Below are 26,946 nucleotides of genomic sequence, written 5' to 3' on the forward strand. Positions count from 1 at the left end.
CTCTGTGGAGTCGTGGGAACTTTGGCTCAGGCAGGAGGATTCGGTGGATTCTGGGAAGTGTAGTCCAGACGCTCTGTGGCATAGCGGACACTTCCGGTCTCCTAGCAGGACTTTACTACTTTACTTAACAAGGTGGTTCGAGCCAACTCTGTGTCTTGCGGGTCTTTGCGAAAGTGAACCAGTTATTGGGGGGCGCCTAACGACCTGGGGGTCAACTAAGGGGGCAAGAAGCCCTGGCGAAGACCTGAGGTTTGGAGATGCGGGGGACGAAGGGGGCTTTCGTTGCGGTCGATGGAGCCTTCTGGCGTTGGGGGCTGTACGCAGGTCCACCGGAGGAGTCGTCGGGGGTTCGGTGGGCGGGGGAGAACCCTGTCTAGTCTTGTGTGCCTCTTTACAGGGTTTTCCAAGTCTTTGACCTCGCTCAGTCCGCCTCCACCTTAAGTGTGCAACCTCTTTCTCGCAATATAACGTAGGGTGTTAATCTCCCTGCACCTCCTATTGCCGTTTTTTAAGTGAGGATTTTAGGACCATCCTGATAGAATTGTTTTAGGAGTTGAAAGTTGTGGTATAAAACAAAGCCTTAACAGCCCCTGTCACTTGGTGTCCTGTTAGTTTCCCGCGAAGTGGTCAGGGCCCCGGGTGGGGTCAGAACTCCAGCTGCCCCGGCCCTTCTCTCTGATCCCTGTAGGACGCTGGATGGTCCCTGATGCCTCTGACCTCTTTTTAGGAAGGCGAGGGTTGCATCCACGTTTCACGAAGGGAGGGGAGCATTTAACTTGTATCCGGGACGGCGACGCAGTCAGGGTGTTTCACAGCTTTCTCCTTCCCCAGCCTGACCTTTCTAAAAGAACTGCATGGAGGGATTTGGCTACTGAGGGCAAAGCTCTCTACACGAGTGGTCCTTGGCTTTTTTTCTTTTTAAAAAAGTGTTATTTATTTTGTTAGTCTGCTATTATTATTATTATTATTGTTATTATTTGAGAACGAGGTTTGCTCTGTCGCCCAGGCTGGAGTGCAGCAGTGGCGCGATCTCGGCTCACTGCAACCTCCGCCTCCCGGGTTCAAGTGATTCTCCTGCCTCAGCCTCCCAAGTAGCTGGGATTACAGGCACGCGCCACCATGCCCGGCTAATTTTTATATTTTTAGTAGAGACGGGGTTTCGCCATATGGCCAGGCTGGTCTCAAACCCTTGGTCCCAAATGATCCGTCCGCCTCGGCCTCCCAAAGTGCTGGAATTACAGGTGTGAGCCACTGCGCCAAGCCAGTTTTTTTTTATTTTATAGAGATACTCACCTCAACCAAGAGTGTATAGGATGTATCCTTGGGCATGGGTGTTGATAATAATTAAGCCTTAATTGGTAACTTCATTCTAAGGGCTTTATGGCAATAAATACATTTACACCACACCGTGGCTCTGCGAAAAGTTATTGCTCTTCCCGCCCCCCCCCCCCCCCCATCTTTTGGAGACGGAGTCTCACTCCGTCGCCCAGGCCAGAGTGCAGTGGCGGGATCTGAGCTCAGTGCAATCGCCGCCTCCTAGGTTCAAGCGATTCTCCTGCCTCAGCCTTCTGAGTCGCTGGGATTACAGGTGTGCACCACCATGCCCGGCTAATTGTTGTATTGTTAGTAGAGACTGGGTTTCACCATGTTGGTCAGGCTGGTCTCGAACTCCTGACCTCGTGATCCGCCTGCCTTGGCCTCCCATAATGCTGGGATTACAGGCGTGAGCCACCAAGCCGGGTCATTCTTTTCCATTTTAAATATGGGAGTGAGACACTGGGTGCATAGTTACCCAAGTAGTAAGAGGTGCAGATGGAGTTGGAACCTAGGCAGTTTGGGTCAGAGAGCCTGAGTTGATCATCCCTTGGATACATTTTCATTGAGGTAGAGGAACTAGCTGGAATCAGATTGGGAAAAAAAGCTAGGACTTGACTGAAGGGACCTTGAGAGCAAGGCTCATGGACGTGGACTTCTGTAGGAGCCTTTTAAAATTTGGTCAACATTTTGTTTCACTTTTTATAAGGATTTTGTATTGTGGAACCATATCATTGTGGAACAGTTTAAAGTTAGATAAACATGTGGAGAAAACATGTTTTAAATTACCCATGAATCCAAGATGTAAAGGTGGTAACTGTCTGATACAAGTTATAGAACTTTCAGTTCTCCCCCATTTCCTTTTAGTCTGTCTTTATGTCTATTTGTATATTTATTTATAAGCATTTGAAAAATTGTTATAATATCTTACTGTGTTTTCCCATGTTTCTTTAACCATGGAAATTTTTAAACACTGCTAATGGAGAATGAACTAGCAAACTACCATATTATGTCATGCTTATCCTTATTATTCCCATTGTTACCGTTCTTATGACTATTTCCTGATAGTTTAAAACCTTTCATTTTTATATCATTTCAAAGCTATAGAAAAGTTGCAAAAATAGTTTAAGGAATTCTCATATAATCTTTACCCAAATTTGCCAATTGTTTACATTTTTTCCTGTTTTGCCATCATCACGATTCAGTTTAGACCATTTTCATCTCCCAACTGGGCTCTTTGTGCCCACTTAGAGTTAAAACTCATTTTCAGGCCGGGCATGGTGGCTCATGCCTGTAATCTCAGCACTTTGGGAGGCCGAGGTGGGAGGTATAGCTTGAGCTCAGGAGTTTGAGACCAGCTCAGGCAACATAGCAAGACCCCATCTCTTAAAAAATAAAAACTCATTCTCACCTCAAATCTGGAGCAACCACTAACTTATTTTCTCTATATATAACTGTTATCTGTTCTAGATATTTCATATAAATGGGATCATATAATCCATGGGTTTTGTGATTTTCATTTAGCATGATGTTTCCAAGCTTTGTGCATGTTGTAGCTTGAGTCAGCACTTCATTCCTTTAAATTTCCAAATAAGATTCCATTGTATGGATATGCCACCATTTGCCTATCCATTTACCCAGAGGAAGGCATCTTGGTTGTGTGCAGTTTGGAATTATTATGAATAATGCTGCTGTGATCGTTCATGTGCTAATTCACAACACACATCTGTATTGTTGGGTGTCATCCGTGGCAACCCTTTCATGTCTCTTTTTCTGCAGACTGTGGCATGTTTCAGGCAGGATTCCTCCTTCCTTCAAACTGCATCACTCAGGAGTCTGCAAATTCCCCAAAGTAGGAGGAAAAATGACCACATTCAAGGTGAGCGGGGCGTGCCTCTCTTGCTGTTAAAATTCCATGTCACTACTCATATTGTCATGTGTTTTTCTCTGTCATGAGAAGACTCAAGGGGAAAACAGGCATTTGGGGACCTGTTGTGTGCCAGGTGCTTCCTTATCTCTTTTGTGTTGACTGCATTTGGTTTTTGGTTTTGTTTTGTTTTGTTTTTTACCATTATTTATTTTATGGAGTAGAAAATTAGTAGAAAATTAGTAGAAACAGTGCTCCCACTTCCTTACCTCCCCTCTCTCAAATTATCCATTTTTATCTTCTCTTGCTGTTTGTCATGTACATTCATAACTGTATTTGTATTGATGATATACATCTAACTGTAAACTGTGCTTTTTTTATATGTTATATAATCTTCTGTTTTTATGGTTACATCATATTCTTATTACACTGATGTATCTTTTTATTTATAACTACCTCACGCTCATAGACTTATTTTAAGCAACACTGCAGTGACAGCTTTCCTATCTATAACCTTTTCCCACAAAATTAATTTTGACAACCATATGCCATTTTAGCTCAATTTTGAAAGGGTACTTTTGATATGTACCACATTGGCTGTTGTGCAGATAGAATATTTTAACTGGGCACAGAACAACAGGATATAACTGCTGCTCCACACAAATATTGTCGGAGTTTTCACACTGGAAGAGCTAGATTCTGTGTTTTCCTTGTCTCAGTCATACTTTCCGTGTGCTTTATTTACTGGTCTCTTCTAATTCACTTATGTAGTAAGCAGTTTAACCAAAGTAGTGGAAAACCTTCATTTAAAATGTCCAGTGATACTAAGATTTGCCAGTCACTTGTGTTCTGTTACTACGTTTACTCCTCAGAGCAGCAGAATGAGGAGGTTCCTGGTCTCTTCTTCTTCTTAAACAGGTGAAATATGAGAAACCTGCTCAGGGGTACACAGGCAACCAAAGGTCAGGAGTGTTAGCCATTTGGCTCAAGTGAAAAAGAGAGACAAGGAGAGAGACAGAATTCTCCATTGAGCAACCTGTGCCCTGTGGTGTGGGTGTCAGGAGTGCCCTGTTGAGTGATGGTGTCCCTAGTGGTGCTGCTCCTCCCTGTCCCTACTTGGTGTGACTTCTTGTCACATGTCACTCTGACATGGCATCTACTCCAAGCACTGAAGTACACTGATTACCATAGTTTTTATAGAAAATCTTTAAATCCCTTATGGCAAAAGATGCCTCACACAATGTTACCAGAAGAAATAATGACCTGGGGCAGAAATGTTTGCCACATGGATACCTAAAGAAAATAAAATTCAAAATCAAAACCTTGAGCACAGAATAAAGGAAAAACTCCAAACAGATAGGAACAAAGGACACTAAAAGGCCAGTGTAAAAGGGAAACTAGCGATGTCCAATAACGTTCAAAAGTGATGGTGTTCATTTATAATAAAATAAGTGAGAATAATAGAACGAATTGTTCCCCCAATCAGATTACCAAGACTGTGGGAATATTTATAACCTGCTCTTGGCCATGATAAAGAGAAGCAAAGTACTTGTATTCTGTTCAAAGATTATGGAGGTAGGTAAAAAACTAGGAAGAAAGCATGCAGTTACATGATCACTGTTCCAAATGTGCTCATTTTTTGATGTTTTAATTTTCATTTGAAATTATTATTTTAAACAATAAGAGAGGAGAGTAAGATGTTCTTACATCTTACTACATCATTACTTAATGATCTCTTCACAGGATTGATAATGGAAAATATGTAAAATTAAATATTCTTTACTGTGGCTAAAAGTAGGTCATCAGTTCTCCGGAATACTATGCAGCCATGAAATAGATAATGCTAGTAACAACAGTAAAAATGATTCCAGCTAATGTTCATTAAACACTTACTCAGTGGCACAGATGTTTCCAAATGCTATGTATTTCCTTGTTTAATCCTTTAAAATACTGTGCCAAATAAGGACTATTATTTAGAGAGGAAACTAATTCCTGTAGGCAAACATGTCTAAGGCCACACAGATAGGAAGGGACAGACCCTTAGGATGTGCAATGATGCATTCTGGCTTCTGATCAGGACACTGAGGGCTGCGATTAACATTTGTGGTTTGTACCTTGAGAGTAGAAGACACACTACATAACTGTCGCACACAGCTGTCCACACAAGTACTGTGGAGTAGGTTCACTGTGCACTGATTATCAACTTGTGTGAGTCCTGTGAGACAGAACACGATCTCATTCAACAGATTACGTGAAGCAGATTTGTTACCTACAGATTGGCAGCAAGGGAGCACAGAAGTGTAGGACATACTGTGAGGTGCCCATCCAAGGCTGAAGAAAACTTCCTGGGGTGGGTAGAATCTTGACCCCATTTCCACCAGAGCAGAGGTACCCCAGAAGGCAGCCCACCCCAGGTTATATACCTCAGGGCCAACACGACTTACTGGGCACTTTCTCTCTAACTCAAGATGTTATCTTCCATAGGAAGGACAGGAACATTACACTACTAGCATGTTCTATGTTTATTCTTCAGAACTATAAGCAAGAAAGAATGATTCAAGGCCACTCTGAAAATTACCCACAGTTACCTAAAACCTGCTAGTTTAGCAAATACTAAAGAAAAGCGATAGCAACCAGGGTTTGAATATAAGAGAGGACAATAGGCCTTACCCAACAAGGTTGGAACTGAATTGTTTAATGTTGCTGGGGCAGTTGGCAAGATTTGTTGAACCTATATATGGGAAGCCCAGAATGCAGCATGTAGAGTCCTACAGGGTTACATACAAGTAGACTCGATGAGTGCACAGAGTAAATGTACAGGACTTCATCATTGCACTTCTGGTGGAGTTCAGGTAAATCAGTGTATGTCATTGTCAGGATATAGGCAGAATGAGTGGGAAATCTCTAAGTTCACCTACTTCTCTCAGTATTGAGAACAACTTTCCACTCATCCCCTTCCCTTGCTCAATGCTGCTTCTCCCGCAGTAGTCCTTGGTCATAAGATTGAAGTTATGTCTTCTTGATGTTGTAGGAGGCAGTGACCTTCAAGGATGTGGCTGTGTTCTTCACTGAGGAGGAGCTGGGGCTACTGGACCCTGCCCAGAGGAAGCTGTACCGAGACGTGATGCTGGAGAACTTCAGGAACCTGCTCTCAGCGGGTGAGCACGGGCATCTTTTGTAACAGAACATCAGGCCCAAGGAGTGGCTTTGTACCGTAGAGTGTTCAAGTTTGAGTGTGCATTGGGAATCTAAATTTCCAGTAAATTTTGCCTAAATATTACTCCAGAATGTGTTGGGATTCAGCACGTGACCTTACCTATTCACAGGGCATCAACCATTCCACCAGGATACTTTCCACTTCCTAAGGGAAGAAAAGTTTTGGATGATGGAGACAGTAACCCAAAGAGAAGGGAATTCAGGTAAGAACTAAGCATCTGTGCGTCCTTGTACATGACTCTCCTACCTGTTGTGCTTCTGTCCGTGCCCATTTGCATTGCTCTAATGTAAATGACCACGTCTCCTTCAGGATTATTACAACTGCCTTCCAGTTGGTGGCCCTGTTCCCACCCTTCCCACCCTAATATCTATTCTCATGGCAGCCAAAGCGATCCTTAGGAAATGGAAGTCAGATTGTCATTCCTTTCCTCAAAAGCTTTTATAACTTCTTATTTTTATTAATGTTACAACCTCTTTAAGTGCATCTTAGAGACCTATGTGGTCTGCTCTTCATCCCATTCTGCCTCTCTGACTACATATGTCCTTTCCCTCTTTCTCCATCATTTCCAGCCACATTTCTTCCCTGCTGTTTCTGTCCTGCCAAGGACACTGTATTGCCTGTTGTGGTAACCAATGGCCACAAACTTAGTGGACTAAACAAAAATATTTATTATCTCTCTGTTCTTTAGGCCTGAAGTCTGATACATTTCACTGGACAAACATCAAAGCATCCCTAGGGCTTTGTTCCTGCCTGGATGTTCTTGCAGGGAAAGCTTCACTTTGGTTTACCAGCGTCTAGGCACTGTCCACACTCCCTAGCTCTTGTTTCATGTCTCCATCTTCAAAGGCAGCTACTTTGCATCTCTGACCATTTTTCCATAATCCCATTCCCTCTGCCATTCTTCCTAAGTCTCTGCCCTCTACCTTTCAGGTCCCTTGTGATTGTATTAGTCACTCCTGCATAATCCAGGATGATCTTCCTGCCTTCTGCTTAGGTGACTGATGACCTTTATGGCCTCTGCCATTTTAATCCCTCTTGCTGTGTAACGTAATAGGAAGGCTGACTGTATGTTGCTCAACAGATTTTTTGGCCTGCTGATTGCTGCTTATCCAATTCTGACTTTCTTAGGTTCCCTTGACATGATTGGTTTTAGGTGTGTACAACTGACCCACGTCCCATGGAAACTTCTAAGCATTGTTTTTATGACCACACTGAGTAAGATGCCTTCCTTGAGACTTACACTGGAACTTTCCATAGGGAGCATATTTATATCTGGGAAGAAATTCTTTTTGAATGAGGGTTTCCAGCTACATTTCGTTCGAAAGATTTACCCATCTGCAGTCCATTTGCCTTTTCCAAAGTCTATATGCACTTCACTGGCCCCAGATTTCTCCTTCTTACTAGAAGGGGGAAGAATGAGGATGAGGGGACACAAGTCACGTAGCTGAACATTTACTTTATTTCTGGCCCTCTTTCTTCATAAATATGTATATTTCTGCATCTTTGTGTCATACAAATTTTGTCAAAAACATTAAAGGATAGATTTTACACAATTTTTTCTTGATTTTTATAGATTTAGTGCTGTATTTTGAACTGGTGAACTTTATGACCTGGTAGGAATTGGGAAACTGCCTTCTCAAACTAGAAACATCCTGAAGATTCTCCTTTCTCCCTAAAGACCTCTTATTTATTTAATTTATTTTTGAGATGGAGTTTCGCTCTTGTCACCCAGCCTGGAGTGCAATGGCGCGATCTTGGCTCACAGCGACCTCCGCCTCCTGGGTTCAAGTGATTCTCCTGCCTCAGCCTCCCAAGTAGCTGGGATTATAGGTGCCCACCACCACACCTGGCTAATTTTTGTATTTTTAGTAGAGGTGGGGTTTTACCACGTTGGCCAGGCTGGTCTCAAACTCCTGACCTCAGGTGATCCGCCCGCCTCGGCCTCCCAAAGTGCTGGGATTACAGGCGTGAGCCACCATGCCCAGCCAAGACCTCTTATTTATAAGTGACAGTGTATTAAATATATCCGTGTACTACTGTATACCAATAGGTACACGCTTACCTATTAATCCTTTCCAAGATTCAACCTTTGCAACTTGACTTTCCCTTGGAAGAATTTACTTAATTCAGGACTTGGTATTAATTAGCCTGACAAATTTTTGAATGTTTTTGTGAGTATGAGCCATAGTAAGAAGCACATGTTTCAATATAACCCGGACAAACATTTTTCATGCCTGTAGATGTGTACAAGTGACTCTAGGAGGCATTTCATGGAATGATCACTTTCCTGCTTGTCATGATGCTGTGATAATTTACATTCCAGTTCTTTTTTGTAAATGTTTATTGCAGAGTTTAACTGTATTTCATAGCTCACTAATGTGTAGTCTTCAATGTAAAAAGTTATAAAGTCCTATTTATCTGCATCATAGGCTTTCTTTTCATTCCATGTGATTCTTCACATTTTTGATTGTCTCATCAGGAACATCTCCTTTGTGGACCCCTGGAAGGACAGCCTTTCAGATTCCCCTCAGAACTGCAGTTGTCTGTCCCTGTACTCTTTGAGATAACCAAGTTACTGTCCATATCAATACAGAAAAGTAAGATTAAGCATTTTACATATGCTGTGCAAAATTCTTGTGCAGGGATACTATTTTGAATGTGTACATAGAAACACTACAAGGTGTTTGATGTTTAACATTGTGAAGAGTTCAACCAACTACAAAATTTACTGAGACGTTTTACAGAGAACTGCTGTAACTTCACACCAACTGCAAATTCGGGAGGTTTTCAAAACTACCTTCACATTCAATAATTTTCTAAACTCTCAGAACTCACTGAATACTTTTATTCTCACTGACTGATTTTTACAGGGAAAAGATGTATATTATACTTAGAGAAAAACCAAATAAGACAGGGTCCAGATGAGAAGAACCAAATGTGGACCTTCTATTGTATTCTCTTGGCAGAGTAGGATGTATTACATTCCCAGTATGAAGGTATGACTTAGACTCAAAGTACTGTCAGTCACAGAAACTCACCTGAGTGCTGGGATCCAGAGTAATTATTGGGTCTCCATTACGGAGCCATTATTGGTTGATTGATTCCTAGGTGGTTAATCAGTCTCCTGGTCTGCTAACTCTCTGTGACCTAAAGCTCCACCTTAAATCACATTGCTGTTATTTCTGACATGGAGAGGAGCATCTCCCACCCCCAAGCCCCCAAAGGATTTGCCAGCTATAACCGTAAATTATATTGTTTCACTATGCAGAGTGATCCATTGTTTGCCCTCAAGCCAACCAAGACACTCTCCTGAGGTATGACACTTCAGGATCCTAGAGATTACCTCTCAGATGCTGAGGACGAAGTCCCAACTTCTTTTTGGTTAGGTTAACTTTTTTTTTTTTTTTTTTTTTTTTTTTTTGGGCAGAGTCTCACTCTGTCTCCCAGGTTGGAGTGCAGTGGCACGATCTCAATCTCAGCTCACTGCAACCTCTGCCTTCCAGGTTTAAGCAATTCTCCTGCCTCAGCCTCCTGAGTAGCTGGGACTACAGTCATGTGCCACCACGCCTGGCTAATTTTTGTATTTTTAGCAGAGACAGGGTTTCAAGGCCAGGCTGGTCTCGAACTCCTGACCTCAAGTGATCTGCCCACTTCAGCCTCCCAAAGTGCTGGGATTACAGGTGTGAGCCACTGCACCCAGCATTTTTTTTATTTTTATTTTTTTTTTTTTGAGACAGGGTCTTGTTCTGTCACCCAGGGCTCACTGCAACTTCCACCTCCCAGGCTCAAGCAATCTTTCCACCTCAGCCTCCCAAGTAGCTGGGACTACAGAGTATGCCACCACTCCTGGCTCATTTTTGTAGTTTTAGTAGAGACAGGGTTTCACTATATTGCCCAGGCTGGTCTCAAACTCCTGGACGCAAATGATCAATCCCAAAGTGCTGGGATGACAGGTTTGAGCCACCGCACCTGACCTAGGTTAACTTCTTTATAAGGATATACAGCATAAACACAAATATACAAAGTATTGATTATGTTATTGCTTTTCCTTAAAGTTCCTTTTTATTCATATTTCATTATGTACATAAATTTTTATTTTCATAATTTATCACGCAAGACTAGACTAGGAAATTCATTAGAAATAATAACAAGTTAAATGTATATCATATTTTAAAATTAAGTCTATTGTTTCTATCAAGGATTTTACATGTGAGACATGATGTGGTTCTGAATTGGCCTCACGCAAACCAGAAATCAGGGTGTACTTGGAAAACACAAACTGAATGTTCTCTGTATTCATTGAAGTTTAATGTCATGTCCTAAGTGTGAAACCTTGAGAGCACTGAATAAAGGCTTTACCTGTACACATCTCTTAAATCTGTGTCCTCATAGGAAGCAAGATCCAAACTGAGTTGGAGTCTGTTCCAGAAGCAGGAACACAGGAAGAGTGGTCCTGCCAGCAAATCTGGGAACAAATTGCAAAAGATTTAACCAGGTCTCAGGACTCTATCATAAATAATTCTCAGTTCTTTGAAAATGGTGATGTCCCCTCCCAGGTTGAAGCGGGACTGCCCACAATTCACATAGGACAGAAACCTTCCCAGGGTGGGAAGTGTAAACAGTCCTTCAGTGATGTTTCCATCTTTGATCTTCCTCAGCAGTTATACTCAGGAGAGAAGTCTCATACATGTGATGAGTGTGGAAAAAGCATCTGTTACATCTCAGCTCTTCATGTTCATCAGAGGGTCCACATGGGAGACAAACTCTTTACGTGCGATGTGTGTGGCAAGGAATTTAGTCAAAGCTCACATCTGCAGACTCATCAGAGAGTCCACACTGGAGAGAAACCATTCAAATGTGAGCAGTGTGGGAAAGGTTTCAGTCGTAGATCAGCACTGAATGTTCATCATAAATTACACACAGGAGAGAAACCTTACATTTGTGAGGCATGTGGGAAGGCCTTCATTCATGATTCCCAGCTTAAGGAACATAAGAGAATCCATACTGGGGAGAAGCCATTCAAATGTGACATATGTGGTAAGAGCTTCCATTTTAGGTCAAGACTTAAGAGCCATTTCATGGTTCACACAGGAGAAAAACCATTTAGGTGTGATACATGTGATAAGAGCTTTCATCAGAGATCAGCACTTAATAGGCATTGCATGGTCCACACAGGAGAGAAACCGTACAGATGTGAGCAGTGTGGAAAAGGCTTCATTGGTAGGCTAGATTTTTATAAGCATCAGGTGGTCCACACAGGAGAGAAACCATATAATTGTAAAGAATGTGGGAAGAGCTTCAGATGGTCCTCATGCCTTTTGAACCATCAGCGAGTCCACAGTGGAGAAAAAAGCTTCAAATGTGAAGAATGTGGGAAGGGATTTTATACAAATTCACAACTGTCTTCCCATCAGAGATCCCACAATGGTGAAAAGCCATATAAATGTGAGGAATGTGGGAAGGGCTACGTTACTAAGTTTAATCTTGACTTGCACCAGAGGGTCCACACGGGAGAGAGACCTTATAATTGTAAGGAATGTGGGAAGAGCTTTAGCCGGGCCTCAAGTATTTTGAATCATAAGAGACTCCACTGCCAGAAAAAACCATTCAAATGTGAGGACTGTGGAAAGAGGCTTGTACACAGGACATACCGTAAAGACCAACTGAGAGACTACAGTGGGGAAAACCCATCCAAATGTGAGGATTGTGGGAAACGCTACAAGAGGCGCTTGAATCTAGATATACTTTTATCGTTATTTCTAAATGACACATAATTATTCATATTTATGGGGTACAATGTGGTTTTAATGTGTGCATATAATTTATAGTGATCAAATCAGTGTAATTGGTGTATCTATCACCTCAAATATTTACCATTTCTTTGTGTTGGAAAATTCAAAATCCATTTAAGAGGAGTTAGTAGACAGCAAGGGAAGGGTCCCTGGAGAGCCCCCACCGCATGGGTCAGTGCCTCATCCCCACATAACATAAAAAGCAGCCTGGGGAAGAAAATCAAGCTACAGGCACGGATAAGGGAACTAGCACAGGGGATTGTGCCTGGAGACATGCCCGTGGCTGCACAGATAGAAGAACCTCCAGCTCACTCAGGTAAAAACTCGCACAAACCTCCGGCTCACTCAGTTAAGGGAACAAGACCTGACACAGAAATGCCTTTGTCCTTTGTATAATCAGCAGGCTCCCAGGAAAAAGTTTCTTCTTTTATGGGCATGAACATAGTGGGTTTCAGTAGGTTCAGATTGGCACTTTCCTTTGTGGAAAAGGAAAAGCCCAGGCTCTATAAATCATCGCTTCAGCTCCTGATTGGTCCCAGGCCAAGCTGAATAGCTGTTATGAATCGTCACTTCAGCTCCTGATTGGTCCCCGGTCAAGCTGAATAGCCCTTATGAATCATCACTTCAGTTCCTGATTGGTCCCAGGCCAAGGTCCCAGACCAAGCTGAATCACACTTTCTCCAGGACAGCCGGCAGGCTAAGCGCATTCCTTCCCCTTCCCAGTCCATAAAAACCCCAGATCCCAGCCTCGTAGTGGGCAACTTATTTGGGTCCCCATCTCCACTGTGGAGAGCTTTTTTCACTTTTTAAACTTTCACTCCGATTTCACCCTTGTGTCTGTGCTTCTTAATCATCTTGGACATGAGATTAAGAGCTCCGAGTGATACATCACAAGAGAGACTGCTACAGTGTGGTGCATCTGTGAGACTACAACACATTATTAGCAATTTGTAAATAATTGTTGATGATAGTCACCTTTAGTGCTGCAGAACAGTATAAATTCTTCCTCTCTACCTCTTTTGTATCTGTTAGCCAGCCTTTGGCCATCTCACCTACCTCCTACACTTCCTTGCCTCTACACCCACTCTTCTACTCTCTACTACGAACTCAGCTTTTTTTAACTTCCATATGAGGGAGGTCAATATTTCTCTTTCTTTGCTTGGCTTATATGACTTAATGATGTCCTTGAAAACTCATCCATGTTGCCACAAATGATAAAATTTTGTTTCCTTGTTATGTCTAAAGAGGATTCCATTGTGTATATATGCCACCTTTTCTTCATTCATGTATTGATAGACACTTAGGTGGATTCCATATCCTGGCTTTTGTGAGTAGTGCTACAATGAACCTGGGAGTGCAGATATCTCCTCGACATACTGATTTCCTTTCATTTGGATATACCAATAGTGGAATTGCTGGATCACTTGAATTTTATTAGGCTTCAGAAGCTCCACATGGGAGAGAAACTATAGAAGTGTGGGGAGGGTGGTATGTGCTTCATTCAGGCCTCAAGTCTTCAACTTCAGAGTGTCCACATTGGCGAGAAGCCTCAGTAATGTATGTAATAAAGTTTTTACTCAGTTTTCATGACTACAATCTCACCTAAGCATTCACAAAGGGGAGAAACATTAAAATATAAGGCACATAGAAAGCAGTTCCCTTTGAGTTCGTATCTTGTAATTTATCACAGAATCCATGCTGATGATACATTTCATCCTGTAGGAGAAAAAACATTTGTTTAAGTTAAAACCTTTTGCAGCCATAGCTCAGCATACCCCAGTGGTCCTAGGACTGTCATAGTGGAGAACCCTTGTTAAGTTGTGCAGTAGGGCTTCAAAAAAAAGTTTGACAGTTACAGTTATTCAGGAGACAGGCCTTAGAATAAGAGTTCATTCATGCATTTACAAAACTCTAATCATGAACATATCAAAGTTGATTACCACTAGAATGTCAGCAACATGTGTTTTCTGCTTTATCTTCACAACTTTTAACACTGATTATAATTTTGTGTTCACTGTGTGTTAAAAGAATCAAAAGGAGCAAACATGATGTTTTTAAATTGTATCTAAGAGAGGAAATCTACAAATAATTCAGGGATACCTGAGTTGAAATGCAGAGTACACATACTGCATTCACAGCATTATTTTGATAATATCTGTTCCCACTTGGTTCCTGTCTTCCCCTCCTCCTCTATTCAGAAGTTGCATTCTTAGTATTTGTGGCTTTCTGTAGTGTTCCATTGGTTGAATACAATATAAATTCAACAATAATTTGTATTTTTTCTCACAGGCTGAAAACATTGTAATAAATTCAATAAAACATCTTAATAATTTCAAAAGTCTAATACTATAAAAAAGTATTTTCCAATTATAATCTAGATCGCAAAAACTGAAATTCAATCACATCATGAAAAGTGGAAAATTCACAAGTATGTGGAAACTAAACAACATACTCTTTTTTTTTCATACTTTAAGTTCTAGGGTACGTGTGAACAACGTGCAGATTTGTTGCATATGTATACATGTGCCATGTTGGTGTGCTGTACCCATTAACTCATCATTTACATTACATATATCTCCTAATGCTATCCCTCCCCTCTCCCCACATCCTACAACAGGCTCCGGTGTGTGATGTTCCCCACCCTGTGTCCAAGTGTTCTCATTGTTGAGTTCCCACCTATGAGTGAGAACATGCAGTGTTTGGTTTTCTGTCTTTGCGATAGTTTGCTCGGAATTATGGTTTCCAGCTTCATCCATGTCCCTACAAAGGACATGAACTCATTCTTTTTTATGGCTGCATAGTATTCCATGTTGTATATGTGCCACATTTTCTTAATCTAGTCTATCATTGATGGACATTTGGGTTGGTTCCAAGTCTTTACTATTGTGAATAGTGCCTCAATAAACATACGTGTGCATGCAACACACTCTTAAATAATATGTCAGAGTAAATCAGGAGTGAAATTAAGAAATACCTGGAGACAACTGAAAATGAAAACAATGGCCAAAACTTTTGGAATGAGGCAAAAGCAGTAGAAGGAGGGAAATTTATACCTGCAAATGCTTATATTAAAAAAGAAGAAAGATCTGACATCCACAGCCTAATTTTATTTTCATGAACTAGAAAAAGAGAATCTTACAGAAAGTGATTAGGAGGGAAATAATAAATATTAAAGTATTAATAAATAAAATAGAGAAGAACAATACAAAGAAAACCAAACCAAGAGTTGGTTATTCTGAAAGACTTACAAAATTGTGAAAACTTTAGCAGGACTGACTAAAAAATAAAGACTTAAGTAACTAAAATCAGAAACAAAAGTGGGGACATTATTACCAGTTTTTACAGAGGTGAGCCACAGCACCCAGCTGGATGTTTGTATATAGTGTAAGGAAGGGGACCAGTTTCAATCTTTTGCATATGGCTAGCCAGTTATCCCAGCAGCACTTATTGAATAGGGAGTCCTTTCCCTGTTGCTTTTGTTATTGTCATCAGTGACATGGTTTGGATGTGTCCCCACCCAAATCTCAGCTTGAATCGCATCTCCCAGAATTCCTATGTGTTGTGGGAGGAACCCCACAGAAAGTCAGAATTATTAATTAAAAGGGAAACAGAACTAAGAATTCTAAAATTTCACAGCCTATCTACTTTGGAAAAAAAATTAGAAAGCCTGTTCTGGATAAAACAAGGATAGAGATAAGCAATCGATTTATGAGATTAGTTTGGATTGGTCATGTCAACTGAAGGCAGGACCTACTGTCCAAAACACCGGAAGAATGACCCCAAAGGCATCTCAGAGATCATAGAGGCTGCTCCTCCCATCACAGACCCAGAGTGCAAGGACCTGGGGAGCAGAAGGGACCTTTGATACCAAGTGCCCCTACCCTCTTAGGCTCAGTTCCCTGCATGCTATGATAGAGTGTGTCAATACATTTTATCTTTCGGGAAGGCAAACTAGATCAAGGATACAGCTATAACTGGCTTATGAATAGTGATCAGTCAGTTTTCAGAGAGTGGATGTTTGGTATCATAAAGTTGGCACAGTCACCTTATTTTTGTGTCTAAACAAAATTATGAAAAGTTTTTAGTTTAGAAAAATAGATTTTAAAAAGTAGACTCAATTTTTTTAAAAGAAGAATATTGGTTTATAGGCCAATGTATGTTTATAGGGAGAAAAAAATCAGGTTACCTTCAAAAGAACAGGTTTTTAGATGAATTGTTTCCTAATTTAGCTTTATACTATTATCTTTTTAACCAATGCCAGTTTTTAAATTGCGAACTATAATAAAGAAATTATGTTTCACCAAGAAATAGGAAGAAACTTAAGAAAAAATTTTTTTTCATTATTGAGGTATCTGTTGCCTACGCTGGAGTGCAGTGGTGGCCTCATAGCTCACTGCAGCCTCACTCAAACTCCTGGGCTTCAGCGATCCTCCCACCTCAGCCTCCTGAGTACTTGAGACTTGTAGTCCCAAGATCAGGCCACCCGGCCTGGCCACTTAAAAAAAAAATTACAGAGATGAAGTCTCCCTGTATTGCCCTGGGGGGTCTCCAGTTCCTGGGCTCAAGGGAACGTCCTGCCCGGGCCTCCCAAAGGGCTGGCATTACAGGTTTGAGTCACTGCACTCGGCCAGGAAGAAACTCTTAATAAAACATGCTCCCTCACCTATAGAATCTTCCCGTTTTACTGCATTTACAATCTCAATGTAAGATTGATACTAATGCCTAGCACTTCATCAGTCATTATTGCTCTGAGGTACTGAGCAATTCACTACATTCGCTGAAATTTGATGTTTCTGCACCTAAGGAGAAATATGAATACCATGAAAAGTTTATGGGAAGATAGCTATTCCATGACGACACCGCTTCTCCGCTGGTAGTTGTGATCTCAAATGGGGGTGGCTTTTCCTGCCAAACCAGTGGTCCCATAGCTTCTGGAGTAGGGGCTGGTGTTTTCATGCTCCTCATTGCCCTTGCCAAACCATTCCACCTGGCTCATCCTTTAAACCCTTAGTTTTAACCTCCCATCGTCAGGTTATCCTAATCCTTGAAGACTTTATCTCCTCGTTTGTTCTCTTCCCAATAACACTCCTGTCATCGTGGGAGACGTTTAGACTTCAGGAATTCCTGTCTATACAATATTTTCTTTCAAAGACTCAGGGAGAGAGAAGGACGACTCACAGGGTCACAGTCCACATTCCCCACCAGGCGCTCAGATATATGGGATACGTTCCCGGTGGGCATTGCGGTGTGTGTAGTCAACGACCACCGCGGAGTCCAACACTTCCCGCTGAAGAGTGAGCTTATAGACATTTTCCATTCGCATTGGAGGAAGTGGAGTCCAGACACATTCTGAGTCGCGGGCAGGTTGGCTCAGGCGGGTGGACGAGTGAATTCTGGGAACTGTAGTCCATCAACTTCATGGAGTGGCGGTTTGACGCCGGCGGTTGAACCGGGGAATTCTGGGAAGTGGAGTCCAGACGCTCTGTGGAGGCGCGAGCGGTTCCGGTCTGTGAGCCTGCGGTTGCTGCTTAACCGCGTAGTTTGAGCCATTTCTGCGTCTGGCGGGCCCTTCTGAACTTGTCACCTTTGCCTGGGGTCGCAACGACCAGATGATCGATGATCCAAGCAAGGGAAAAGAAGCCTTGGCGGAGAGCGGAGGTTTGGTGGGGCGGGAAATGGGGTTTTGTTCCCGTCCACGAAGCTTTCTGGGATGGGGGTGCTGTGCTCGCATCCCGGGGGGTGGAATTGGCGGGATCCTCTGTGCCCTGCTCTGAGCGTTTCCAGAACTTTGACCTCGCTCAGCCTGCCTCCCTCCACCCTACGTGTGCGACCTCTTTCTCGCAGTGTGACGTGGAGTGTTACTCAATGTCCTTATACTTTCCATTGCTATTTTTTGTAATGGGGACATTAGAACCATCCTAGTAGAATCGTTTTTGGGAACTGAAAGAGGTAACGCAAATGAGAACCTTAAAGCAGCCCCTGTCACTTGGTGACTGGTGGTCTCTTTTTAACTTCCCGAAGAGGTCAGGTCCCCGGGTGGGGTCATAGCTCCAGCTGCAGGGGCCCTGGTCCTTCTCCCTAATCCCTGCAGTACGCTGGATGATCCCAGGAGGCCTTCTGACCTCTTTTTAGGAAAGCCAGAATTGCGTCCGCCTTCCGCGAAGGGCGGGGAGCATTTAACTTTTATGGGGGACCGCGATGCAGTCAGGGTATTTCACAACTTTCGCCTTCCCCAGCCTGACCTTTCTAAAAGAGCTGCAGGGAGGGGACTTCTTGGCTACTGAGGGCAAATCTCTATGTGATTGATCCTTGACTTTTTTCTTTTACAGAGATGTTCAGCTCAACCGAGAGTGTGTCCTCGGGCATGGGTGTTGATAATCATTAAGCCGTAATTGGTAGCTTCATTCTAAGTGCTTTATACAAATAAATTTAGGCCACACTGGGGCTCTGTGAAGTATTGCTTTTCTCAATTTTAAAGATGAGAGTGAGACACAGGGTGCATAGCACCCAACTTGTGAGAGGTGGAGCTGGGGTTGGAACCTAGGCAGTCCAGGTCAGAGCCTGAGTTGATCATCCCTTGGATACATTCTCATTGAGTCAGAGGAACTAGCTGGACTTGTGGGGAAAGCAAGTTAGGACTTCATTGAAAGGACGTTGAGAGCAAGGCTCATGGGCTTGGACTTCTAGGAATTTAAAAATTTTTTTCTCAACTATTTTGTTTCACGTTTTCCAAGTATTTCGTATTGTTGTGGAACTGTATCATTGTGGACCAGTCTGAAATGCGAGAAATAGGAGTAGAAAAAGTTTTTAAATTACCCATGAATCTAAGATGTAAAGATAGTAACTGTTAAGCTTCTAATTGATTTCTTTTTAGTCTTTCTTTGCGTCTATTTCTCTATTTGTTTATAAACATTTAAAAAAATTGTTATATTTTAATGTATGTCTTTATAGAAAATTTTAAATACTGCTAATAGAGAATAAACTAGTGAGGCTGGTTGAGGTGGCTCATGCCTATAATCCCAGCATTTTGGGAGGCCAAGGCACATGGATCACTTGAGGTCAGGAGTTTGAGGCCAGCCTGGCCAACATAGTGAAACCCCATCTCTACTAAAAATACAAATATTAGCCAGGCGTGGTGGCACATGCCTGTAGTCCCAGCTACTCCAGAGGCTGAGGCAGGAGAATTGCTTAAATCCGGGAGGTGGAGGTTGCAGTGAGCCAAGATCACGCCATTGCACTCCAGCCTGGGCAACAGAGTGAGACTCAAAAAAAAAAAGAATAAACTAGTGAACTGCCATATTATATCATGCTCAATTTTATTATTCGCATTATCCTTATGACTACTTCCTGATATTTAAAATATTTTCATTTTTATATCATTTAAAAGCTATAGAAAAGTTGCAAAAATTGCATAAGGAGTTCTCATATACTCTATCCAAATTTGCCAGTTGTTTACATTTTTCCAGGTTGCTTTGTTGATGACAATCAGCCAAATACCACCAGTAACAACACTAACCAGAGACAGCTGACTATAGCTTTCTGCAGCAAGGAAGCCCACATACCATGATAAATGTGGGCGTTTTGGTAAGAGGTATTTAGGAAGGGATGGTATAGGGTTTCACATAACATGTTAGATAATATTAGATAGTAAATAATATTGTTATCTATTACATATCAGATCTGTTAAAAGACTACTAGTAGTTGTAGTGTTACTCATTAGATAGTGGTTGGATAGCATATTACCTAACATCCTGTTATCTAATTTGTAGTTAGATATTTAAATTTGTTCAATTTTTCATTTAAAGTCCTATGCCAGGCACGGTGGCTCATGCCTATAATCCCAGCATTTTGGGAAGCCAAGGGGGTGGATCACCTGAGGTCAGGAGTTCCAGACCAGCCTGGCCAACATGGTGACACCCTGTCTCTACTAAAAATATAAAAATCAGCCAGGTGTGGTGGCACACGCCTGTAATCCCTGCTACCCGGGAGGCTGAGGCAAGAGAATCACCTGAACCCAGCAGGCGGAGGTTGCAGTGAGCTGAGATCGTACCACTGCACTCTAGCCTGGGTGACAGAGCGAGACTCCATCTCAAAAAATAAAAAAATTAAGTCCTTATGAGTGTCCCCTGCCCCACCCTTCACCTGCAATACCATTCAAAGTCCAGTTTATGCATTGTCTTTCGTTGTCACATTCCATAGTTTCTTTAGTCTGGAAAGATTCCACAGTCTTTGTCTTTTATAAACATGGTGTTTTTTTTGTTTTAATAGGAAGGTTATTTTGGAGAAAGATGTTCATTTGGAGTTTGATGTATTTCATGTTTAGTTTCAGATTGTGTATTGTTGGTAAGGATATCGCACAAGTGATGAAGTTTCCTCTTTATTGCAACATAACAGGGTTCACATGATGTCGGTTTGTCCCTTCACTGGTGATCTCAACTATGTTCACTTGGCCAAGATGATGTCTTTCAGATTTGTCTGCTATAAAGTTACCTTTTTTAAAAAAACTAAAGTTTCTTATTGGAAGATACATTATTAGTGAGCATTCTACTAAAGATGAGCTTCTGGTTCTGCTCATTTATTCATTTGTTTGTTTAACTATAAATCTGCCAACAATATGGACTCAGAATTCAGTCTTATGAAGGTAAATTACATGTAGATTAGCAATTTTTTTTTCAACTCTGTTGAGGTATATTTTACATAAAGCATTCACTCATTTCAGGAGTACAGTGATCTTTAGGAACTTCGTAAAGTGGAGTAACCATCATCATAATTCAGAGTCCCCCAGTTGGACTCTGTGCCCATTTACAATTAAACGTCATTCTCACCCCAAATCTGGAGCAACCACTAGCTTACTTTTCCTCTATGTATATGTTTGCCTATTTGGACATTTCGTATGAATGGAATCATATAATCTATGGATTGTTGTGACTGGCTTCTTTCTCTTAGCATGTTTCCAAGGTTCATGCATGTTGTAGCATGAGTTGGTCCTTCATTCCTTTTAATTTCCAAATTAGATTCCGTTATATGGATATACCATGATTTTTCTATCCATTTACCCAGAGGAAGGCATTTTGGTTGTGTACAGTTTTTGGGTTAGTATGAATAATGCTGCTGTGATCATTCATAATACATGTCCATGTTGCTACACAGCATCCCCAGCCACCTTTTCATGTCTCTCTTTTTACTGTTTCTGGCATTTTCCAGGCACGATTCCACCTTCCTTCATGCTCCATTACTCAGGACTCTGAAGATTACAAAAAGTAGGAGGAAAAATGACCACATTCAAGGTGAGTAGAGCTCACCTCTCTTGCTATTAAAATTCCATCTTATTGCTCATATTGTCATACATTTTTCTCTGTCTTGGGAAGACTCAAGGAGGAAAAGGGCATTTGGGACCTGTTATGTGCCAGTTGCTTCCTTTGACTCTTTTTTGTTGGCTTTGCATTTGGTTTTTGGTTTTTGTTTTGTTTTTTACCGTTACATTATGGAGTAGAAAAATTAGTAGGAAAGAACAGTACTCCCACTTCTTTACCTCCTTGCTCTCAAATTAGTCTGTTTTTTCTTCTTGTGCTGTTCCTTGTACATTTGTAACTGTATTTGTATTGATGATGGAGTTCCTTGTGTCAAGAGTGTGCTATACACCAAGATAACATGTCCTTCTGGTTTTAATTCATACTTGTCCATCAGATAGTTAGTCCCCCTTTCTGTGGAGACCCCCATCACACATGTTGGCTCCATCCCTCTTAGATGCTCCGGGGACCCTCTGACCTACTTCACCCACTTCCTGAGTCCTCTGGCCCTAGGAATGAGCTATTACTTAAGGTGTCTCAATCAGCGGATCATGTGCCAAGCTCCTGTGTTCCCATATTCTGTCCTCTCTGTCTCAATCCATGCAGCCAGCTCACATCTGTGGAGGGGTGGCCTGTGTCCCACTTATCATTCTGTCTTCTTTATAAATCATCAAGCTGCTGTCCAGCCAGCCTGCGTCCCCAGGCTGCCATCACTGCACTGGGCCAATTGCCCAGGATATAAGTGCTCCCCCTTTGCCGGTCCAGAGTTCTGTCAAATTGGACCCTGCTGGCTGCACCAATTCCATGGAACAGGTTCACTAGTTACAGACTTGGGAAGCCCACCATGAGAGAGCACACTCATATATGACAAATTACATAAAGCAGATTTATTACATATAGGTAGCAAGGGACAACAGAAGCCTATGATCCACTGTGAGCCAGTCCCCCAAGGCTCAAGAAAGCTGCCTAGAGTGGGTGGAGTCATGACTGCATATGCCCCATTTGCACCATAGCTGAGCCACCCCAAGAGGCAGCGTGTCCCAGGTTATATGCCTCAGGGGCAACATTACTTACTAAGCAGTTCCTCCCTAACTCAAGATATTATCTTTTATGGATTGGACTAGGATCAAAGAAGGTATAAAAATAAAAAATAAAAATAAAAAGATGTTATCTTCCCTAGGAAGGACATTGCATAACTAGCATATTTATGGTTATTCTTGAGACCTGTAAACAAGAAAGTGGGGAGAATGGATCCAAGGCCACTTTGAAAATAGTTACTTAAAACCTGTTAATTTGGCAAATACTAAAGAAAAGTGATAGCATTCAGGGTTTGGGTCTGAGAGAGGAGGACAATAAGCCTCAACAAACAAGGTTGAGACTGAATTGCTCATTGTTGCTGGGGCAACTGGGGCAATTGGCAAGATTCATTGAAACCTATATAGGTGTAGCCCAGGATGCACCATTTGAAATCCTAAGGGGTTACTTACAAGGAGACTCAGTAAGTGCACAAAGTAAAAATACAGGAGGTCTTTTTCATGATTGCACTTCTGGTGGAGCTCAGGAAAATCATTGTCAGGATACAGACAGAATGAGTGGGCAATCTATAAGTTGACCTCCACTTCTCTTCTCCGCCTGCTCAATGCCGCTCCTCCCCCAGTAGTCCATGGTCATAGGATTGAGGTTATGTATCTTGATGTTGTAGGAGGCAGTGACCTTCAAGGACGTGGCTGTGTTCTTCACTGAGGAGGAGCTGGGGCTGCTGGACCCTGCCCAGAGGAAGCTGTACCAAGATGTGATGCTTGAGAACTTCACAAACCTGCTGTCAGTGGGTGAGCATAGGTACCCTCTGTAATGGAACATCAGGCCCTAGGAGTGGCTTTGTATCCTAGAGTATTCAAGTTTGTGTATGCAGTGGGAACCTACATTTCCAATAAATTTTACCTTGATATTTCCTAGAATGAATTGGGATTAAGCACATGACTTTGCACGTTCACAGGGCATCAACCGTTCCACCCTTTCCACTTCCTAAGGGAAGAAAAGTTTTGGATGATGGAGACAGCAACCCAAAGAGAGGGAAGTTCAGGTAAGAAGCAAGCAACTGTGCATCCCTGTACATGACTTGCCCGTTTGTTTTACTTCTGAATGTGCCCACTTACATCACCCTGATCTAAATTGCCCAATCTCTTTCCTAGTTTATTACAACCCCTTTCTGGCTGGTGGTCCTGTTCCCTCCCTTCTACCCTGACATCTGTTTTCCTCAGAGCAGCCAAAATGATCCTTGGGAAATGCAAGTCAGTTTTCCACTCCTTGGTCCAAAAGCCTGTATGGTTTCTTAATGTTATTAAAGTTACAACCTCTTTATTGGCTTTTAAAGACCCTGTGGTCTGTTCTTCGTCCCCTGCTGCCTCTTGACTACATTTGTCCTCTCCCCCTTGCACCATCTTTTCCAGCCATGTTCTCCTCCCTGCTGTTTTTCTGTCCTGTCATGGCCGCTATATTCCCTGTTGCTGGTAACAACAGACTTCACAGATTAAACAACAAACATTGTTGTTATTTCTGACATGGGGAGGACGGTCTCCCACCCCTCACCCTGGAAATGAGTGGCCAGCCACAACCCTAAATCATATTGTTTCACTATCCAGAATGATCCAGAATTGGCACTCTAACAAACAAAGTCACTCTCCTCCAGCATGATATGTCAGGATCCTAGAGATTACCCCTCAGATGCTGAGGACAAAGTCCTGACTTCTTTTTACTTAGGGTAACTTCTATATAAGGATATACAACATAAACACAGACATATAAACTATTGATTTTGTTATTGCTTTTCCTTAAATTTCCCTTTGATTTATATTTCACTATGAACATTTAGTAATTTATCATGCAATTTATCATGCAAGATTTTTGACTGACCAGAAAATTCCTTAGAAATAGTAACTAATTAAATGTATATATTGCCGGGCGCGGTGGCTCAAGCCTGTAATCCCAGCACTTTGGGAGGCCGAGACGGGCGGATCACGAGGTCAGGAGATCGAGACCATCCTGGCTAATATGGTGAAACCCCGTCTCTACTAAAAATACAAAAAACTAGCCGGGCGAGGTGGTGGGCGCCTGTAGTCCCAGCTACTCGGGAGGCTGAGGCAGGAGAATGGCGTAAACCCGGGAGGCGGAGCTTGCAGTGAGCTGAGATCCGGCCACTGCACTCCAGCCTGGGCGACAAAGCGAGACTCCGTCTCAAAAAAAAAATAATAATAAAAATAAAATAAAAAAATAAATAAATGTATATATTATATCAATTTTTTAATTGAGTCTATAACCTCCATCAAGGATTTTACATATGAGACATGGTGGGGTTATAAATTGGTCACATACAAACTAGAAAACAAGATGCATGGGGAAAACATAAACTGAACATTCATTAAAGTTGAATGCCATATCCTAAGTGTGAAATCTTAAAAACACTGAACAAAGGCTTCATTTGTCCACATCTCTTCATTCTGTGTCCTTATAGGAGGCAGGACTGTTGTGGAAGCAGGACCACATGAAGACTGCCCTTGCCAGCAAATCTGGGAACAAACTGCAAGTGACTTAACCCAGTCTCAAGACTCCATCATAAATAATTCTCACTTCTTTGAACAAGGTGATGTCCCTTCCCAGGTTGAGGCAGAACTATCTATAATTCATACAGGACAGAAACCTTCACAGAATGGGAAGTGTAAACAATCCTTCAGTGATGTTGCCATCTTTGATCTTCCTCAGCAGTTACACTCAGGAGAGAAGTCTCATACATGCAAGGAGTGTGGAAAAAGCTTCTGTTACATCTCAGCTCTTCGTATTCACCAGAGAGTTCACTTGAGAGAGAAACTCTCTAAGTGTGACATGCGTGGTAAGGAATTCAGTCAGAGTTCATGTCTGCAAACTCATGAGAGAGTCTACACTGGAGAGAAACCATTCAAATGTGAGCAGTGTGGGAAAGCCTTCAGATGTAGAGCGATACTTCAAGTTCATTGCAAATTACACACAGGAGAGAAACCTTATATTTGTGAGAAATGTGGGAGGGCCTTCATTCACGATTTCCAGCTTCAGAAACATCAGAGAATTCATACTGGGGAGAAGCCATTCAAATGTGAAATATGTGGTAAGTGCTTCTGTCTTAGGTCAAGTCTTAATAGGCATTGCATGGTCCACACAGCAGAGAAACTGTACAAATCTGAGGAGTGTGGAAAAGCCTTCATTGATAGGCTAGATTTGCATAAGCATCAGATGATTCACACAGGACAGAAACCGTACAATTGTAAAGAATGTGGGAAGAGCTTTAGATGGTCCTCATATCTTTTGATTCATCAGCGAATCCACAGTGGAGAAAAACCATACAGATGTGAGGAGTGTGGGAAGGGCTACATTAGTAAGTCAGGTCTTAACTTGCACCAGAGGGTCCACACTGGAGAGAGACCTTATAATTGTAAGGAATGTGGGAAGAGCTTTAGCCGGGCTTCAAGTATTTTGAATCATAAGAAACTCCACTGTCGGAAAAAACCCTTCAAATGTGAGGATTGTGGAAAGAGGCTTGTACACCGGTCATACTGTAAAGACCAACAAGGAGACGACAATGGAGAAAACTCATCCAAATGTGAGGACTGTGGGAAGCGCTACAAGAGGCGCTTGAATCTGGATATAATTTTATCATTATTTTTAAATGATATGTAAGTTGTATATATTTATGAGATATGGTAAGAAATTTTAATATGTGTATATAATGTGTAATGATCAAATTGATGTAATTAGTGTATTACCTTAAACATTTACCATTTCTTTGTTTTGGGAAAATTCAAAATCCATTGTTCTAGCGATTTGAAAAGAAACAATAAATTATTGTTGATTATAGTCACCTTTGGTGCTTTAGAACACTAGAATGTATTTCTCCTATCTAGCTGTACTTATGTATCGTGTTACTGAATCTTTGGCCATCTTACCTAACCCCTACACTTCCCTGCTTCTAGAACTACTGTTTTACTCACTACTTCTATGAAATCAACTTTTTTAGCTTCCATATGTGTGTGAGGACAGTTGGTATTTATCTTACTTTGCTTAGCTTATGTTGTTTAACATAATGTCCTCCAAAGCTCATCTGTGTTGCCATAAATGACACAATTTTGTTTTCTTTTTATGCCCAAAGTGTATTCTATTGTGTATATATGCCACCTTTTCTTCATTTATCTATTGATGGACACACAGGTGGGTTCCATGTCTTAACTGTTGTGAAGAATAGTTCTCCAATGAACATGGGAGTGTACATACCTGTTCCACATACTGATTTCCTTTGCTTTGGATATACTCAATAGTGGGATTGCTAGATCACTCAAATCTTATGCCTCAGAGGCTTGACATAAGAGCAAAACTATGAAAGTGTGGCTAGGGTGGTATGGCCTCATATCACCTCAGGCCTCAAGTCCTCAACTGCACCAG

General features: G+C 41.8%; 1 protein-coding gene and 1 long non-coding RNA gene across 10 annotated transcripts; one reads left to right on the top strand and one right to left on the bottom strand.

Moving 5' to 3' along the window:
- Positions 1–26,647, top strand: LOC105463837 (zinc finger protein 230). 9 transcript variants are annotated; one of them, XM_071087068.1, is made up of 6 exons: positions 3,094–3,193; positions 6,213–6,339; positions 6,508–6,600; positions 10,791–12,050; positions 25,386–25,390; positions 25,567–26,647. In XM_071087068.1, exons 1-6 carry the CDS (start codon positions 3,179–3,181, stop codon positions 26,185–26,187), a joined length of 2,121 nt encoding a protein of 706 aa, XP_070943169.1. In that variant the 5' UTR covers positions 3,094–3,178; the 3' UTR covers positions 26,188–26,647. The 9 variants fall into 9 exon arrangements, with proteins under 9 accessions (XP_011709522.2, XP_011709523.2, XP_011709524.2 ...); XM_011711224.3 differs by lacking the exon at positions 25,386–25,390 and adding an exon at positions 17,342–17,371 and having other exon boundaries at positions 10,791–12,034; positions 25,576–26,647; XM_071087067.1 differs by lacking the exons at positions 3,094–3,193; positions 6,213–6,339; positions 6,508–6,600; positions 10,791–12,050 and adding exons at positions 17,651–17,848; positions 19,657–19,774; positions 21,395–21,477; positions 23,183–23,309; positions 23,477–23,563 and having other exon boundaries at positions 24,992–26,647.
- LOC139360304 (uncharacterized) lies at positions 13,603–17,628 on the bottom strand. The gene is made up of 2 exons (XR_011617616.1): positions 17,010–17,628; positions 13,603–13,906 (listed from the first exon to the last, which is right to left on the bottom strand). It is a non-coding gene; the product is annotated as an uncharacterized lncRNA (long non-coding RNA).
- Positions 26,648–26,946: the final 299 nt, after the last annotated feature.

The sequence above is a fragment of the Macaca nemestrina genome, chromosome 20, assembly GCF_043159975.1.
Source record: "Macaca nemestrina isolate mMacNem1 chromosome 20, mMacNem.hap1, whole genome shotgun sequence".
In the NCBI taxonomy this organism is placed as follows: Eukaryota; Metazoa; Chordata; class Mammalia; order Primates; family Cercopithecidae; genus Macaca; species Macaca nemestrina.

What these genes read in the sequence shown, in the direction of transcription:
- LOC105463837 (XM_071087068.1), top strand. An exon ending in CAGGAACCTGCTCTCAGCGG is followed by an intron (nt 6,340 to 6,507) that starts GTGAGCACGGGC and finishes ACCTATTCACAG; the next exon opens with GGCATCAACCATTCCACCAG. An exon ending in CCAAAGAGAAGGGAATTCAG is followed by an intron (nt 6,601 to 10,790) that starts GTAAGAACTAAG and finishes GTGTCCTCATAG; the next exon opens with GAAGCAAGATCCAAACTGAG.